The sequence below is a fragment of the Xenopus laevis genome, chromosome 3L (genome assembly GCF_017654675.1).
Source record: "Xenopus laevis strain J_2021 chromosome 3L, Xenopus_laevis_v10.1, whole genome shotgun sequence".
NCBI classification, from domain to species: domain Eukaryota; kingdom Metazoa; phylum Chordata; class Amphibia; order Anura; family Pipidae; genus Xenopus; species Xenopus laevis.
Window position 1 is genome coordinate 99,695,306 of NC_054375.1, and position 19,203 is coordinate 99,714,508.

Consider the following 19,203-nt stretch of genomic DNA (forward strand, 5'->3'; position numbering starts at 1 on the left):
CTCCAGAATTTCACCATTATACTAGGAAACAACCCTCCCCTCTTACAACCCCTTGTGTAGTACTAGTGCACCTTTCTGACCTTTACAACCCGCGCTACCACCAATCTCGTTCTAAATGTATAGCAGGTGCATTCCTATCACGCTTTAATGTGTACACGTCTTTCCATAATAGATACACCACGCCTTCCCGTCCCAGATACAACTTCACCACGTGGCCGTGACATCACAACTTCCTCAAAACCTCGCCGTTCTAGCTTCTAGCTAGTGCTATGGTAACCTATTTGAAAGTTTTCCTAGCGGATGTGGCGTAGAAAGCGTGCACCGGGGCCGGAAGTCTTAAGTACTGATCGCAGCTTCGTTCGATTTTCTGGGCTGCCCAGGATTTGTTGTGTATGTATTATTGGTGATGGCGGCCTGTGTATCAGTGTAGGATTCTCTGAATGCCTATCTCTTGCGTTAAAGCTTTTCTGACTTCTCTGGATATATTTGCACAATGTGGCTGAATGTTTTGTGATTTATTTTAGAACTGAAAGTGCAAAGTTGCGTAAAAGCTGATTGTGCTTTATATTACCTCAGCGAAGGAAGTATGTCTTCGTTTTCATAGCCATTTGCTTTCACTGTTGTGTATCACCATCAAAAAGTGGACATGTAATCTGTGTTTTATTTTCTCATTCCACTGGTACTTCAGATCATTCAGTTCACAGTTTGATTTACTAAGATCTTCACGTGAAAACATTTATTGTTCATCCTGTCAATATCCGCACTGCAAACTTCTAACAAAAAAACGACCAGCTTATTCTTGAAATTAAGTGTTAGCAATTATTACGTCGCTGGCCAGACTACTGATACATAATATGTTACCATATACATAACACCATATAAAACCATACACCAGTAGTAAGTCCTAGTGAATTTAATCATTTGTTTAGTTCTTGGTCCTTGTATAAGATCAGTCCATTAAATAATGTGTGGCAAAGAATGAATTAGAACATCGCAGCACACTGAAGGGGACAAACAAACCGACTGCCACTGGATTCTAGCTGTCCAACAATGCCTCGTATTCCGGATCCGGGGAACTTGCACAAAGAAACACCAACGAGTGGATCAGAATAACAAGTTCCGTTTATTGAAGGTCAAACATAGGCTTATATAGGTTATAAGTAAAGACATCCCAATAAAGTGACGTATCAGCATAGTTATTAGCATAGTATATGTCTGTAATAGGTATAGCATTCAGGATGGAGAAGATAGACAAATACTGTATGTGCATTCGCGTTAGCTAAGATATTTTGTCTGAGGCAAGCTGATAATATTGTTTTTAGTACATGATGATACTTATGCAAGGTTGTCTAAGAAGAGACAGTACAGGGTCGTACAGAAAAACAAGTACAGAGGCCTACAAGGGTCGGCACGTAGGCATGTTAACCCGTCACACACAAAATCAGTGCAATATTGCTGATAAATGCAGGCTCTGCTCAATGCTGAATTATTTGAAGCTTGTACTTTAACAAGAAAAAAATACACAGATAATATATCAGTGCTAATGGGAAAACTGATAGGGTTGTCCCTTTTATTCCACAATCTTGTGCATACTTTTATCTGGAATGCTTGTCACCTGGAGTTTTCCCAGATAAGGGATCTTTCCATAACTTGGATATTCATAGCTTAATTCTGATAAAAGTAATTTAAACCTTAAACAAACCAAATAGGAATGTGTTGCCACCAATATGGATTCATGCAGCCTAGTTATAATCATATACAAGGTACTGTTTTATTATTTCACAGGAAAATGTAATCATTTAAAAAAAAATTGTAATTATAGATTTTAAATGGGGAGAAAAGGGGTATATTTATCAAAAAGTGAAGTTAGAGATCGCGAAGACAATGTGGCGATTTCTTACTTCATTTTTCATAAATATACCCCTATGGGAGATGGCCTTCTCATTATTTTGAACTTGGATAAACCTATCTTATGAGACATGACGTGGAAGGGTGAGCATGAGTTGGTAATTTGTAATTCACTACTGATGCATAGTATGCCTGAGTTGATTGCAGCAGGAAAAAAAGTTTGGTTTACCTAGAACATGCCTAGGTTTACCTAAAACCATTAAAATATATATTATATGGGTAGTTCTGAGTAATTCATCAAAACAGTCATGGCTTGGTCGTTTTAACTTTAAGTTAACCGGAATATCATTTGTTGCAGTAGTATTACAAATTACGTATTACTAATAAGTGTAATCTTTTTTGCAGCTGCTCTGTTGCATATACTTGATCTCCAATATGGCTGCAGATTGGCTGGGAAATATTGTATCACTAAACTGTGGCAATACCTTGGGGGTTTATCAAGGCTGTGTGTCTGCTGTGGATCAAATCAATCAAACAATATCCCTTACTCAGCCGTTCCACAATGGAGTTAAATGCTTGGTGCCAGAGGTCACTTTCAGGTTAGTTGATACTTCTAAAGACAGATGTTATATGATAAAAAGTAGCTCCAATGTAATTTAAGGCATTGCCTTCTGATCTGACCCTTCCATCAACCTTGATTGTGTTTTTTCTTTTTAACAGCCACTTAGGTTTTAATAGAAAGTGTGCCAGTACTCCTTCCTGACTTATTTCTTTCAAACCTAAATCTGCCATTTCATAATCACATGTACCAGGTGGTATTGTTAACTGTTTTGATCTCGTAGCTGGTATTTTTTTTTTTGTTTTGTTTTTTTATGTAGGGCTGGCGACATATCAGAATTGAAGATTCTTGAAATTCCTTCAGAGAGCCTGCAGTACACAAGGGATCAGCTAAATGACCACTCTACAGGCTACCTTCCAACTCGTCAGCAAAATGGTACAGGCAAGCCAAAGCCAACAGTAGCACAGAGCTCTGCCCAGAACATTCCTGGCCGGGAGGAAGGAAAGGCCACTGAACCATCTAGTTCTTCACCGCAACCCTGCTCTAAAAGTTATATAGACAGACACGGTGAAGCAGTCAACCAGCCCAAAAACTTTCGCAGAAGACACAATTCCTGTAAGTTATTTTCAATTCAGTTAAGAGTGTGAATTTGGAAGCTTAAACTCCTCTTTCCTCAGCCCGTTCCGGTCATTGATGATCTTTTTTTTTTTTTTTTTTTTTTGGACAGTTGCTCTTGCTGCAGTGTTTCTAAATTGCTTTTCAGGGGACCCAGATCAAGTCTGGGAATTTAGTTTGTAACGTAATCCTATTTAACACTAATATTGTTGTAGAAAGAAATATAACTGTATAGGAGATGTAGAGGGTATCATGGAGACCCACCCTTAACAGGGCAGGCTTTTCAATAATATATGTAATACCAAATAAAACATTTTTTCAAATTTCACATAAAGCATGTATTTTTCACTTGACTAACAGGTTGCTGTTCGATAAGCAGCAACCAAATGTCATGGGTATTTACACTTAATTAATAGAGATGCCAGATGCATGACTAGTCATTCTTTAATATCTCTCCCAATTTAGCTGCATGCATGGTATGAAAATTTAGGATTTGAATTACATTTAATTTTTTGTAGAGCCACCTTTACTTGCATTTGTAACAGCTTCTTGTCAAATTGGTGATTGCACTGTTAATTTTAGACACCACTGAGTTGTAATCAGAGACAGAAATGGATTCACTCACGATCTTAGGACCAATTCTCAATGCTTCCGTCCAGTAAAGCATATAAATCAATCAGAAAAGGTCAAACGCAGTATAATTCTGCAAATTCAGGGTGCATTTATTTACACACTACATGTTTTGAGCGACTGCTCTTTTTCACTTGAAAAAGAGCAGTCGCTCGAAACATGTAGTGTGGAAATAAATTCATCCTGAATTTGCAGAATTATACTGCGTTTGACCTTTTCTGACACCACTGAGGTGCAGTCAGGTCCTGAAGAATTGGGTCAGAAAATTGAGCTTGAATTGCAAACAAACCAGTAAAGGTAGCCAATATGTGGCTGAAATTCGTATAGATGCTGATCTTGCAGGTTTTAAAATCCAGTCGAGGTGAGAACCCTGTTGGCTCATTGGTGTTGTCCTCGCCCAGACTGCCTGCATACCATTGTTGTGATCCAGTCATTTGGATATGATTTGACCAAGTTGGTCATATCGGGAAATCTTGATTGGCTTCCATTCTCTCCTCATCCAGGAGTTGAAGTCAGATTGACATCTGAGAGCACACACCACTGATGTATTAGAGCAGTCAATTGAACTCTGACTCGAGTATGAATAGAGAATCAAGAGAGACAGATTGCCGTGAGGGGAATACTAAAGATTATCTTAATTATTTCAGAAACTGTACAGAATTTTTGATGTAAATCTGTTTCTATAATTTGAAGCATATATAAAATTTGTGTGTTTACAGTGTTTAAAAAAAAAAAATAGAAACGTGTCCTCACAATCTATTTCATAACACTTTATCTTTCTATCCTTTGAAGGTATTAATCGAAACTAAGCTGGAAATTACTATGTTGCTAAAAAATTTCCATTGTAAGCTAGAGAGTGCTGTAAGTGTAGTTTCTATCTTTAAGGAGTATAGAAGGTTATCTCTGTAGATTGTGCTATCACTATATAGATGAGTGTGTATATGTGCGTGACAGGTTTAATGTAGTTAGCAAGATGTAATACTTTTTGCTCATTGTATATCCATAGTACATAGATATTGGTCAGGATTAGTAGACCAATTTACACGCACAGATTTTTTTCATAAAACATGTTCTATTATAAATGTTACTTTTTCAGAGATAAATATGTTGAAGGCTAAAGGTGGCCACACAGACTAAGATCCTACAACACAAAATCTGTGCGTGTATGCCCCCCCCCCCTTTAGTCTTCAATATATTTGTCTCTGAAAAGGTAGTATAATGTAACTTGTTTTATGCCTAAAAGATTTGGGATCAAATGTGTTGGTTTAAATTAGCTATGAGGAAGCCAACTTTTCTGCTTCTGTCACAGTATCTAGAAAAAAGAGCCAGCACCAAAGGCACAGGAGCAACAAACAAAGAAAGCATATAGTGTAATATTGTTTCAACCAGCATCACTTTTGTGCTTAAACGGTAGGTTAGAATTACCACCCGTATATGTGAGCCCTTGTGGTTATCACCACCACCTTCTATATTATAGATAGGGGAGGTTTCAAACTTTCTAGGTGGGTACTCGCAAACATATAATTTTGTTTGCATGTAAATATAATCCGTTCACATGAAAATAGATTTTCCAACAACTGTCTAGCTTCCCTCCTTGGATTGCTGTTGAGTGATATGTGGCAGCAAATAGTGTAAAAACTTTTTTATTTAAAAATAGATAAAACAAAGATGCACTCACAGGGCATCTTTTTTATATAGCATAAATATGCTCCGTCCTGTTGGGACTGTCCCTTTTAAGGTTGGTGCACAAGTTCCTGTATCCGCAGGGTATAGAAACCAGCCTGCAGCATTCTCCTCGTGTTTTCCCAACCGGGTGCCCTCCAGTGACGTCATAGCCTTACGCATTTCGTCAGCGACTTCTTCAGAGGCTTTGTATTGCTGCACACCTCTTCCTACTTTTTATCACTCTCTCAGATCTCGCGTTAGTCTACAATGTTCCGATATCTGAGAGAGTGATATTACAATATTACACTATATGCTTTCTTTGTTTGTCGCCCCTGTGCCTTTGGCGCTGGCTCTTTTTTTCTAGATACTGTGACTTCGGACTTGAGGGGATACAAGTGTGAGCCAGATAAGGATTGTGGACATTGCTGATATTTTCAGGACTCATATTTAGCTTGGACTTATTTTTTTCTTCTTCTTTGTTTTACTATAGCTGTACAACCTTTTTCAGGATCAGCTTTCTTTCCCTGCAAAAGTAGAAGTGTTAATAGGAAAGTTGCTTCTCCATGCTCTTGTCATTCTTCTAGTCTAGAGAATGCATTGTCTGTTATCTTCGGTTGTGGGCTTTTATTTTTTTAACCTGTATTCTATAGAGTACATTCTTTTTTTTTTTTTTTTTGGATCAAGTTCTTGTCCAACGAATTAAAAAGGCCCCATTATCTCATAACAATGTAACATACTTGAAAACACTGCTGTATTTTTATTCAGATATAGTAATAGGACTGTCTAGGTTTGGAAATAAGTGTTCACCCCAAATCTCATGCTGTCTGAACTATAGGCTGCTTTTTCAAAAGTATCTAGAAGGAAAAATATCTGCCCTTTAGGGCTTCCCCAGCCACACATCCTTGCTCCCTGGTGGGGCAGACGCAAATTTGAGAACCAACGATCTAGAGGTTCCCTTAGGTTAAATTGTCTGTGTTAAATTTTTCCCCCCCTATTAAAGGGAAAATATACACCCCTCCCTTTTTTTTTTTTTTTTTTTTTTTTCTAACACAGAATACCTGATTCCAAAAATGTAATTAAACCATGATAGTCTATCTCTGTTTCCACCCCGTTTTATGCAATAATGGTTCATTAGAATAACATGGCTCCATTCAATGTGTGGAATCCAGTATGTTTGTGTTATAAAAAAATAAAAAAAACTTTTTTATATTTTTGGTAGTTCACTGTATGAGCTCATGTCAAAAAGAGGGATATATTTCTCATTAAGCAAACAAATCATATGAACCGTAGACAAAGCACACACCTTTGTACATCAGAAACCTCAAGATAAATAAGCATAACTTTTCTTTTCAGAGTCTCGGTCTGCAATTTATTACTTGGCTGATTTCTTTACTTTTGGCTGAGTGTGCAGGATGATGTATGTCTATTTGGTCAGAGTACAGTGTGCACAGATAAGTCTGTAGCTATTTTGGGCTAGGCACCTTGTTTTGTACTCCTTTCTGTCTCTAAGCAAAATAGGCATATCTCCATGTTCTGCACAAATACTAAACTAAGTTGTTGACTGTTAAAGCTTGCTTTTAGGGGCACTGGATTAGACTCCAGGGTAGGTCCAATTACTGAAACTTGACCCAGATCCGCTATGTGATTGACTGCCTTATCCACGTCCTATTTATACCTATTTTTCTATGGGTAACCTTCGGGTACCTAACCCGTTACAGGATTCTACACTAGGGGGCATATTTATTATGTGTTGTAAAAAATGGCAAGATAATTTGCCACCCATCACCAGGCTTAGCCATGTTAATGTACGTTTTGGCAAATCTCCCAGCTCCAGATAATTTGTTAGGGAAGGCCCCACCTTGCTACTCGGTATTAAGAAAGATATTTTTAATTGAAGTTCCTAGAGAATTATACTACACGGGAGATTTTGTATGTTTGTGTCGTTCAACTGAGGTAGTTGCTTGGTTTAACATATAATGGGGCTGCTAGAAAAATCTGAACTGATTTGACAAGCGAAACAATACACCCAGAATTTGTTTCGGAATATCTGCACTTTTTCTTTTTCAGAATTTTGATTCATCCCAATCCTTTGTTGTTTTTTAAATAGTCAGATCAGATTTCACAAATATATTACATGACAATAGAAATGCATGTCTTCTGTAATAAGCCATGGAGCATGTGAATTCAGATTCCAGATATTTGGGATATAAAAGAAATTATTGTGATTTGAATGCATGATTGGAGGAAGAAAATCCAGTTTCAGAAAGGTTATTACATAGGTTTTAGACATAAAAATAGGATTGGTGTTGTCTTGTGTGTCTGAAACAATATTCTGTTTCAATGTATTCATTGGAATGGGATGTGACTTGGGAGAAAATGTACATTATTCCATTTATGCATTATGCTGCATTTCTGCACCTAAGGCAAAATATGTAAGGTGTCCGCTTTAAAATAACAGTTCCCCTTGGCTTGAAAAAGTTTTTGTTCTAATTTTAATAATTATAGGCTTCTTTCATTTACTTTGTTCCATAGAACCTAACTGTGCCTCTTGCAAATTTGCTAAACAAAGCTGTCCTGAAATGATCAGACTGTTCTTTGTAATTCCTGTCTGCTCGTTTCAAGGGTCAATTCTGTGCATTTCCGGAGCAGGCCAGGCTGGCTCCAGGAAACCTCACGTGAGCCTGGAACAATTTCCCACGGCTGAAAAGCAGGCGACTGCTTGCACGCACCCACAGCACAAGAGAGGAGGAGTAGAGGGTGGTGGTGGGAGGCTGCACTGTTTATTACTCTCTCTCTATTACAGAGATTCTCTGAATGTGGCTTTGTGCCAAGCAGAGACTGCTACACAGTAAGATAAACACATGCACAATTAACTTAAAGTTTGCCTGCCTTGGGGTAGGAGAGAGTTCATTGCTCACCATGTGTGCTGTCCTCCGGCTCAGTTATTGTTACAGGCGTTGATGGGCCTTTTTAGACACGGCAGGCTCATCTTTCTTTTTAGAGATGACACACAGAATTACTCGCTGCTCAAGAGCCAAACATAATTCACTATTCATAAGGTATAAAAGTTCTGGGAAGACCCTCTCCAGAACGAGCATTTTTAGTTCAGTGCCGAAATTACCCCGTTGTTGCTCATGTATTGAATGTAGTTCAAGCTTTTGTTTCACTCCAGAGCAATATATTTATAAAGATATTTTGCTTTGTTTAAAATACAAAACAGGGTTGAATACTTGTCCCAAAATATTTTTTTTATGATGAAGTGTGTCAGCTATAGCAAGAAATAAAAGCATCATAAATCCACAATGCCGGTGAAATGCATTGCGCCATTTGACAAAGTAAGGCTAAAGAAAACAACAACAAAAAAAAAGTGGCTAAAACTTGATGTTCACATGCATAAGGGCCTAAAAGGGTATGTCTCCTCCCAGTCTTACTGCAAACAAGCTGTGCTTGTGCTTTTTTTTTTTTTTTTTTTTTTTTTAAATGCTTTTTTGGGCTTAGGTAAGATTAAAAGTATGTGAATATGTTATACAATAAATTTACAAACCAAATATTGTTTAGCACTTTTTATGACATATCCTTTTTCAACCCTCTATATTAAAGGGGAACAATTGAGAAAATGAAAATTTAATATCATATAATCTATTAAATATTATGCATTGTTTCTGAAATAATCACGTTTATCTTCACTATCCCTCTCTCAGCATCTGTTTCTCTTCATTGTGTCTTCATGCAGCAGTTGCGTGTCAGATATTCATTGACAGTTAGATCCAATACATCTGCTAGGAAAGAAAGCCCCCCTATAAGATATATTGGAGCTCACTCAAATAACTGATTCCATGAACAAAATTGAACAAAATAACTGCATTTTGCATAAATCCTGCATGTAGAGAGACATGATGTTTGGTGATTTTAATAGAGTGAGCTCATACATCTTCTAGGCAAAAGGAGCCCCCCTATAAGATATATTGGATCTAACTGTCCATGATTATCTGACATCCAACTGCTGCATGAAGACAGATAAACGTGATTATTTCAGAAACGGTACAGAATTTTTAATTTTATTTATAAAATGTTTTTAGTATGCTGGAGCTTATATAAAATCTTCATATTCGCGATAGTTCCCCTTTAATTTGCTCCATCATGGTTACATTTAGATGACTGAGATGAGGAATATTTATATACACTTAAAGGACAAGTTAAGGCAAAGTCAGTGCGGGGTACATATTTGTTATGCACTTTCTAGTGCATTTAATTGTTAACTTTGGACCTTGTCAATAGAGTGCAATGCCACCAACTTTATCAATATTCCCAGTGTTTCTTAGTACTGCCCTTGGCCAGCTTGTGAATAGTGTATTAAAGTCGGCAAAATCACGTTTTGGGCCAGTGCATGCACACAAGATGTGCATGTACTGGCCAAGAGAAGAGCAAATATGGCTCTGTGGCTCCCTATTGAGGTCTTCATTTGTGATTGGATTCACGAGCACATACCTAAGAAATTGGCACCCCTAGTGAATTGGCTTTTATTCTTCTTTAAAGGGGCAGCATACCTCCATTGAGGTATCAAGTTCAGCGAGTAGAGATTGAGCTATTTTTGTTTTTGCCGATTTTTTTTAATTTTTTTTATATTGTTATTTTTTGAGCTAAACAGGCTAATGAAAGAAACAGAAACCATTACTACCTGGCTCTTGTAGTGCATAGATAAACCCTTTCTGTAATGGTCTTCTCCTTACCTGCATGCCAAATTGCAACAAAGGTGAAAGGAGGGAGTTGTTTTAAAGAGTGCTTATTATATTAGTGATTATATTATATTACCTAAACTTACATTCTATTTGTTGTCCGTTTTTATCAGGCCTTGTATAGCATGGGGTAGAAGAGGTTTCTCTGGCGGTGGGGGAAAAAAAACGCCATGTGACACTAGTTTTTATCAGCTAATTACAGAAGTTTTTTTTTTTTTGTTTGTTTTTGCACTTTAAAAAGAAATCAATATTTTCGGTAACTATAAAAAAATGGGAGAACGTGCTTCCACCATAACTTCTACAGTATTTATTTTGCTAGTGTTGATAAAAACTGTATATCCTGGTGCTTACTGTCTTTAGGGCAATGACACACTGTGCTATTTGTCACCCACAATTTGTTGTGGCTACCAACCGCTAGAAAATATTCTGCCATAGATCATGCTGAGAGTTGTCTCTGTTAAAAAACCTTTTAATAACTCAAAAATGCATACAAAGGCGATTTTCAGTTTTTGTCTTTGGCTGTTTATATCTCTGGTTGGTATTGCCTGGCTTCCCCTACTGAGGCCCCAACATAAAATACGTGTTTTCGCATTGTCATGGCATTTAACTGCATTTTATGTGGAGTAAAGCCACATAAAATTAAGTTTACAAAAGGAAACTATTCCTTTTTATTCATTTTTTTGGAAAGAAGGCCTGTGAAGTTGGTGCATAAATCCTTCGACAGTAACGCCAAAAACTGAAAGCTGCTGTGTAGCCATGGGGGCAGCCATTCAAGCTGGAGGCTTGAAGGCACAAGAAAAATGGTACAAAACAGACCTAAAATATTATATGCTGTTGCTCTGCACTGGTAAAAAAATGTCCCCATGGCTATACAGCAGCTTATTTATATAAACTATAATAGTCTTACTGACACATCAGTTTTACCAGTGTATGCTAACAGTATATTTTATGTTAAAGGAAAACTATACCCCCCAAACAATGTAGGTCTCTATTAAAAGATACTGAGTAAAACAGCTCATGTGTAAAACCCTGCTTCATGTAAATTAACCATTATCATAATAATATACTTTTTTAGTAGTATGTGCCATTGGGTAATCATAAATAGAAAATTGCCATTTTAAAAAATAAGGGCCGCCCCCAGAGATCGTAAGATTCACTGTGCACACATACAAACCACATGTAAGGTCACATGAGCCAATTAACAGACAGAGTTCTGCCTTTTGCTTCCTCACTTCTTCCTGTTACAGTTAGTGTTGTAGTATTTCTGGTCAGGTGATCTCTGAGGCAGCACAGATAGAGTCACGAAATGGTGGTTCAAGGCAAGAGATGTAAAAGGGCAATATTTATGTAAATATATATTCCAGTTTGGTAAGATTCTTTAATATGTCATTCAATTTGATATAAACTATCTGTTGCTTAAGTATTCATTTTGGGGGTATAGTTTTCCTTTAATTACATTAATTGGTGTTCCTCATCTTCATATACTAATGAATTTTCCATGTTGATTGAAAGAAGTTTAAGTACACAACATACAAGGAATTGTATCACTGCCAAAAGCTCAAAAATATAAACCATATCCTTTGGTAAGCCTAAACCAAAATCAAAGTTGAACTACATAAAGCAAAATCAATTGGAAAACCTAAGACAACTTCAATATTAACTGAACCTTTCATATAGCTGTAGAATAGCTGTTAAATGAAATCCAAAATTAAATAAAGTATTGTTATAAGAAACAGAATTGCTTCTACCATATCCTCCTTCATAGAAGCTCTTAAATCTGATTTGATTATTTTCAGTGCTGGTTTTTTAAGTTATTAGGAGTCAGTACATATTTGTCGACTATGACTCCAGATACCTTAAATTGCTTCCGACTCCAATGCTTCCGACTCTGTTGGAAAGTACGCAGATTACTGTATCTAAAATGGGTAAATCTGTCTTTCTATTCCAACAGCAAAGCTTCTAAATGTAACATTTTTATGACTTTTCTAAATTGCTTAAAAGCTCATAATTTAATATTTTTATGTCCCACATGTTATTAGTTACCATGGAAAAACATTGTAAATATGCCAGGAGTGTGCTGAACTTTTGCAGAGGATTTCCAACATGTGTGCCATGTGTAACCCCCAAAAGAAAATGTTTCATATGAACTTTCTAGCCTGGCAATTCAAGGAGTACAAAAGGTATAATTACTGGGGTGTGCCAAATTGTTGGGCATCCCCAGTGATTATAGTCTATCACATGATACCAATGGGTGGTGTTCCTGTTCACTAAAAACTGCACAAGTCAGGGGTATTTCTGTAGATGTCCATCATTGCTGGCTTCTTATGTCTTCTCCTTATTCCACTCTGGGCCTATGTAGTGACAGTTTAACTTAAGACTCAAAAGCTGCATTTTTCTTTCTACTGTGCATACGCCTGCCCATGCCCAAAGACAAGAAGGTAGAAGAAGAAGATTGCAGCAAATCAGCTTTTGCAGAAATACCTCTGCTGGTGCAGTTTGAGATATCAGTTAAACAATAATAATCGTTGTGCTATGCCTAACATTTCAGTCTAAAAATACAAACTGGGTAAATAGAGAATAGTTTTGACCCATGTGACCCTCCTCAAGTCACTGATTGGTTACTACCTGGTAACCAATCAGTGGAAAGCAAGAAAATGCAAAGCAATGTTTCAGGCCATGTTTCCCTTTATCAAACTTAAAAAAGTCTGCTTGAAACATTGCTGTAATGCCCTAAGTTCTGAATAAAGGCTTTTTAAGCAAAAATATGATCTTGGAGGAGCATGGGCAATTCAGTCTATGTCCTGAATCTGCTTCTACTTGCATGCTCCAATAATATCGGTATGTGCAAGGACAGAAGATGATTAGCAGAAAGACAGAAGATGGCACCTTTGAACTCTGCTGAGCAACTCCGATTTATAGTAGGTCAGGATATAGGGGTGACTCCTAAGAAGAATATACAGGGAGGGGGCAGTTGAGGGGAAAAGGGGTTAGTTCTCCTTTAAAGTTACATAGATAACTGAACGCAACAATTTTTCTGAAAAATGCAAATTGTGATTTGGTTTAGTATTCAGTGTATCCCTTCTTTAAATAAGGCCATTACTATTGTGAACTACAGCATTGTTGCACCTCCTACATGATTGTGGTATTTATAAGTGTATTTAGCGTTAGTTTATATAATTTTGTTACCTGCTACTTTTAAATGCAGTGTTAATACCTTATGATCTTTTTGAGTATTTTAACACAAAACATTACTGTCGGAAGTAAAATAGTTGAAGACCTATATTCCTGGCCAAGGAAGAACACATTTTTTAGGTTGCTCTTTTTATCTGCTCCCTTTTTTCATCATTTCTATCCTCTGTCCTTAGGGTCCTCTAGTATCCGCTATCCAAACCAGGTAACACCAAAAAAGAGTGGTACAAAAAACGGGCAGCTGAAAGCACGTGATGACGAATGCTTTGGAGATGACTTGGAGGAAATTCCAGATGCTGACTTTGACTTTGAGGGCAATCTTGCTCTGTTTGACAAAGCAGCTGTCTTTGAAGAGATAGACACCCATGAAAGGAGAGGTGGAGGAGGAGCACGGTCGCGGGGAACCCCAAATGAAAGGCCTCCAACTTATAGGCATGATGAGAACATCCTGGAATCAGAGCCAATCGTATACAGGAAGATTGTGGTTCCTCAGTCAGGAGGAAAGGAATATTGCACAGGTAAGATGAGAACTTGAGTTAATGTTTTAATTGTCATCCTTGTGTAAGATTGTAAGCCTTAAATACATAAGTTTTAGCCTGTTTAAACACCTGTTTTAAATGAATTTCTCATTTGCTTTCACCCGCAACTGCTTGCTGAAAGAAAAAAACTTTTTTTTTCTATCTTTCTTTGTGCTCTCCTAGTCTCACTGAGTTTTTTGAGTCATGCAGATGTCTGTACAATATCAGACCACGTGGTATATAATAAGGATATACCTGCTTAGCATAAACTGCCGAGACCTAACGACTAAAATCTAACACACCTGGGCAGATTTCCAGCTGATGATGTATTTTAATAATGCGTTCCACCACATGGAGACTTGTTAACTGAGCCAATTTATTTTTCTCCGCATGGGACCATGCTGACCTGTCAAATGCAGGTGAGGTGCAGCATGCTATCCCATGTGCATAAAAAGTAGATTGAAATACCTGCTTGTAAAGGGTCCCATACATGGGCAGATATAAGCTGCTGACCAATTAAGTCGGGCGCTTATTGCCCAGTGTATGGGGCCCTCAGACGGGCTTCTCGGATCGATACCTGGACGAATGTCAATCGGCCGGACTTTAAAATCTCATCAGATCGAGGACCGCATCGGTTAGTTGATACGATCCTCAATGTGACCTCCTGGTTTCTCCTCGTTATGATCCGATTGTTGGGCCCAAGGGACCACGATTGTATGGGCCTGATATCGCCCACCTCAAGGTGGACATATCGGGGAGAGATCCACTTGTTTGTGACCTCCCCAAACCAGCAGATATCCATATGAGGACTACATGTCTTATGTATTCATCTGCTGAATAGGTTTATTAAGTAGACATGGGAATTTGTAAGGGAAACTTATTATATATGAAAATTAAAAGGGCCTTAGACTATCTGCATTCATTGTTGGTCCATATGATAAAATGGAATCGGATTATACATACAATGGCCATGTGGTAAAGTACATTGGTACACACTTCATGCCAACCTCATGAACTGCATGCTGCACTAAGGGATCATGTTGCAATTTTATTTTTGCTTCTATCTCCCATAATAATGCTGCATTAATAGAAATTATTTTAGTTGCATTCAAACGTTGCTGCATTGAAACAAATGCACTCTTGTTAAAGGCTTGATAGCTTTAGCCTAGTTATATATGTGTCCATGTCCATTTAGGGTCGGGCCAGACAAGCAGATTGGCCTCTTCTGCGTGGCGACAATCTCCCCGAACTGCCTTCTGTCTGCTTGAATGGAGAATCGCCTGCGCTAATACACTCGCTGTGCTTTGATTTCCGAAGTTAGCCGTGAGTGCATTAGCGCAGGCGATTCTTCATTCAAGCAGACTGAAGGCAGTTCAGGGATATTGTCGCCACGCAGAAGAGGCAATTAGTCGACAGGTGACTAAATTTCCCTGAATCTGCTCGTCTGCCCCAACCCTTATGGACGCCGTAAAAACATGTCAATTTGAAAAACCTGAACTTATTTTGTATCTTATCATAAGACTTGGTAAAAGAACCTGCTATCTAAAACTGGTCAAACATGGGCTGATAAAAGGTGCCACTTGATCCAGCCAAACAAAGTTGTCTTCTTATTGGCCTGTTTATTGTTTGACAGGCACCAACAGACGTGCCTGTCAAACAATGAGCGTATCAGCACATTGGTTCAGTCTTCTTCCAAATGGCCTCTGTCGGGTCCAGTGTATGATTCAATCATCAAACTGATTTTGGACCTGTGTGTTGCTGGGCAAGCAGATATGTCATTTTATACTGGATTTCTAGATTGCACTCCACACAATGACAGATCTGCTATCGTATGGCCACTTTCTGTTTGTTTTGAATTAAACGCAATAAAGAAAAAGATTTAATTACCACAAATTGCTCCATTGGCAGTGGTTGCAAGGTGGCCATACAATGGCAGATTTGCCAGTGCACATTTTATTTTCTGTTTTAAATTAAAAGCAATACAAAAATGTTGTGCATGCAAAAGAGGGGTTAGCTCAGTCGGGCTTTTTAAAAGTGTTTGGTGAGTGGTTTCTACAAATTAGAGACGGGCTGTTATCAGAGACACTGGTTCTCTTGCAGCTGAGCCAGTGAGTTATTGACACTTTGTGTATCTACACTGTGCCCTATAAACTCCTTCCCACAGCGTAAGAGATTATCCAACATGCATGTTGCGTGTTAACAGAGCACTTTAAGTGATATCTGTTCCAGCTGTAATTCTTCAAATTAAACTCTGCAAACAAATCCCTCCCTTCTCTTTGCTTGGCCTCTGTAATTACTTGGCTTCCTGGACAGCCAACAAATCTCCCCCTGCTTCCTAATGCAAGCACATTACTCTTAGCTGCATTTCAGTTTCCCTACAAACGGCTGTTTTGTGTAGATTTCCCCCATCTCCGCCCCCCATGCACACTTTCTGCCCCTCCCGCTATCCTTTTAACACTCCCCACCCTAGCTTTGCTTCCTATATGGTATGTGCTTCCCCCCCCCCCCTCCTCCAAAGTTTACTTTACATCTGTTATATAGGAAGACGTAGTAGAACTAGCCTTGACTTGCGTGTGTAAGAGAGTAGGCGTGCCCTCTAAACTGGCACACATGTCATTCACTAATTAAAGGAAGTCTAAACATTAGCTTTAGGTTGTACTCATTGCGTGAGAGGCTTGCTCATTCGGCTTTCACCTACTTATCCCGCTGTTAAAGCATGTGTAAAAGTCCTATATTACCAGCGTTTTCTTTGTGGATGCTGATTAGTTAAATGCTTTCCTGGAAGTTGTGTTCCTGTGATATTGGGCTTGTGGCAGTCTAATAGTGCTGTGTGGCACGCAAGGTGTGAGGAAAGGAATACAAAGAACCCATTAAATGTAATGCCATAATGTCTGCAATATAAATCGACCTTCAGTCGATCACTAATCGTGCCATCATGCATTTGCTAGAGTCTGTTATACCTGTCAAATTGGCATTTCTGGGTCACACTATGTAGGAGCAAAATGAGATCAAAATGAGAGAGGCTTGTTTTCAAAATCCATAATTGAACAGTAAAGGCATTTATCTGCAAACATGATTTTATCAAATTACAGGAAGGCCATCTCCCACAGAGCCCATCTTAAAGGGATTCTGTCATGATTTTTATGATATTGTTTTTATTTCTAAATTACACTGCAGATAATTCACTGTACCATATAAATGTCATTCCTGAACCAGCAAGTGTGTTTTTTTTTTTTTTTTTAGTTGTAATATTGGTGTGTAGGCAGCCATCTCCGGTCATTTAGCCTAGTCTTTTCCTTTAAGAAAGAGTCAGCACTTTAGGATGGAACTGCTTTCTAGCAGGTTGTTGTTTAGCCTACGCAATGTAACTAAAGGTGTTGCAGTGGGACCTGGATTTTACTATTGAGTGCTGTTCTTAGATCTACCAGGCAGCTGTTATCTTGTATTAGGGAGCTGTTATCTGGTTACCTTCCCATTGTTCTGTTGTTAGACTGCTGGGGGGAAGGGGGTGATATCGCATCATCTTGCAGTAAAGAGTAACTGAAGTTTATCAGAGCACAAGTCACATGACTGTGGGGAGCTGAGAAACTGACAATATGTCTAGCCCTATGTCAGATTTCAAAATTGAATATAAAAAGAAATCTGTTTGCTATTTTGAGAAATGGATTTCAGTGCAGAATTCTGCTGGAGCAGCACTATTAAATAAGTTTTGAAAAAAATATTTTTTCCCCTAGCAAATAATTCTATTTTTTTTGTTTTATTTGTTAACGGTGCCTTGTATCTTATCCTAAGTTCATATGAGTTCAGGTGGGTGGCCAGTCAATCCTGTTGGATTTATTTAATGTTAAAATTGTTTTGTAGTAACCTTAAGTTAGTGGTCCCGAACCGCTTACCAACCCCTTGGATGTTGCTCCCAGTGACCTCAACGCAGGTGCTTATTTGTGAATTCCCGGCTAGAAGGCAAGTTTTGGTTGCATAAAAACCAGGTGTAATGCCAAACAGAGCCTTTTGTAGGCTACCAGTCCATATGGAGGCTACCAAACAGCCAACCACAGCTTTTTTTTTGGCATCCCCATGGACTTTTTCATGCTTGTGTTGCTCTCCAAGTCTTTTTACATTGAAATGTGACTCACGAGTAAAAAAGGTTGGGTACCCCTGCCTTAATGTATGGTGATCCAGGGGAAAGAAAACACCTTTATACTGAAACCCCCAGGTCTCCAGCAAGTAATTTCAATTGCAAACCGTAAAAATCCCAGATATCCATCTGAAATTCTTTCACTTGTGGATGAGAAGCCTGATTGCAATAATCCTGCCTACCATACTATTGTGTGTTTGTTTGTGAATTGGGAGCTAGAAGCAGCTGCGTGATGTAAGATGACACCATTTTATTTATCGTTGTGAATGGGCTAGCCCCACGTGAATGTGCCCCAGGTCTGGAAGTTGGTGCTTTGAAGTGTCTGGAAGCCCGTGCGCATTCCATGCTGTTAAATATGATTTAGTGAAATGTTGCCGAGATCAGCTGAAATTCAATCCTTAAGGTTCTCCTAGCTCCTTTTTAGCTCGGCACTTTGGCTCTTTCAAATGTACAAATCAGTATGAACTGTAGTCAGGCAATCACATGCACGCCAGCCCTATCCGTGACAAGGTTCGTGCGCTTAAGCACACATGGTGGGAATTCCCTGGAAAGCCATGATAAAGCATCTGAAACATAATATGGTGAAGCGTTTAAACGTTTTCTGGGAAAAGTATATGTGTGTATGTGACACTAATTGCATGTTTGTTCCACATATCCATACAGTACTGATGGACTTTGCTGTGTGACTTCTCTTTGAAATATCCCTATGTAGTATAAATATTCAGCAGCCTGCTGTTAGTAATCTTTGCTTATGAAACCCTCTTTTTCAGAGAGAACGCAACACACACACACACACACACACTCTCTTGCTCGTGCTCTAGAATCCATTCTATCAGGAGCTAGTTAACCCGCCTGTATGCAGTGTGGGAGAACCATGGAGCACCTGAAGGAAACCCAAGCAAGCATATGAAGAAAACACAAGCAGATAGTGTGTCCTAGCTGGAATTAAACCCTTGACTACAGCAATGTATAACAGTAATGTTAACCACTGCAACACCATGTGTTACTATTTATAGTCTGAAAGTGGTTAAAAAGAGAATTTAAAGGGGGTGCAGCAAAGAATATACGAGATTTTCAATGGCAAACATTGCAAGGAGTGCTTGCTTAGTGATTGTTGTTTTGTAGAGGCATAGTGTAGCTCTTTATCTACATTCCCAGCAAATGGGCAATCAAAATGCAAATGTTAAGCTGGCCATAGACACACAGATCCTATCGTACGAATGTGTGGAGTGTGCCGACAGCTTTCGTCCGGCGGAGATTGGTCATTTGATTTTGACCCCGCCGGAGCCCATTGCACATCATAATCGG

At 38.5% G+C, this 19,203-nt stretch overlaps 1 protein-coding gene across 3 annotated transcripts in view; it reads left to right on the forward strand.

Moving 5' to 3' along the window:
- The first annotated feature begins 231 nt into the window (after window positions 1-231).
- edc3.L (enhancer of mRNA decapping 3 L homeolog) overlaps window positions 232-19,203 on the forward strand; it is a 36,154-nt gene continuing 17,182 nt past the window's right edge. For 2 of the 3 annotated variants that reach the window (XM_041586695.1, XM_018252942.2), the window contains exons 1-4: window positions 232-390; window positions 2,254-2,447; window positions 2,727-3,022; window positions 13,419-13,760. In XM_041586695.1, the coding sequence (XP_041442629.1) occupies window positions 301-390; window positions 2,254-2,447; window positions 2,727-3,022; window positions 13,419-13,760 (922 nt within the window). In that variant the 5' untranslated portion in view covers window positions 232-300. The other variant, XM_041586696.1, reaches the window with a different exon arrangement.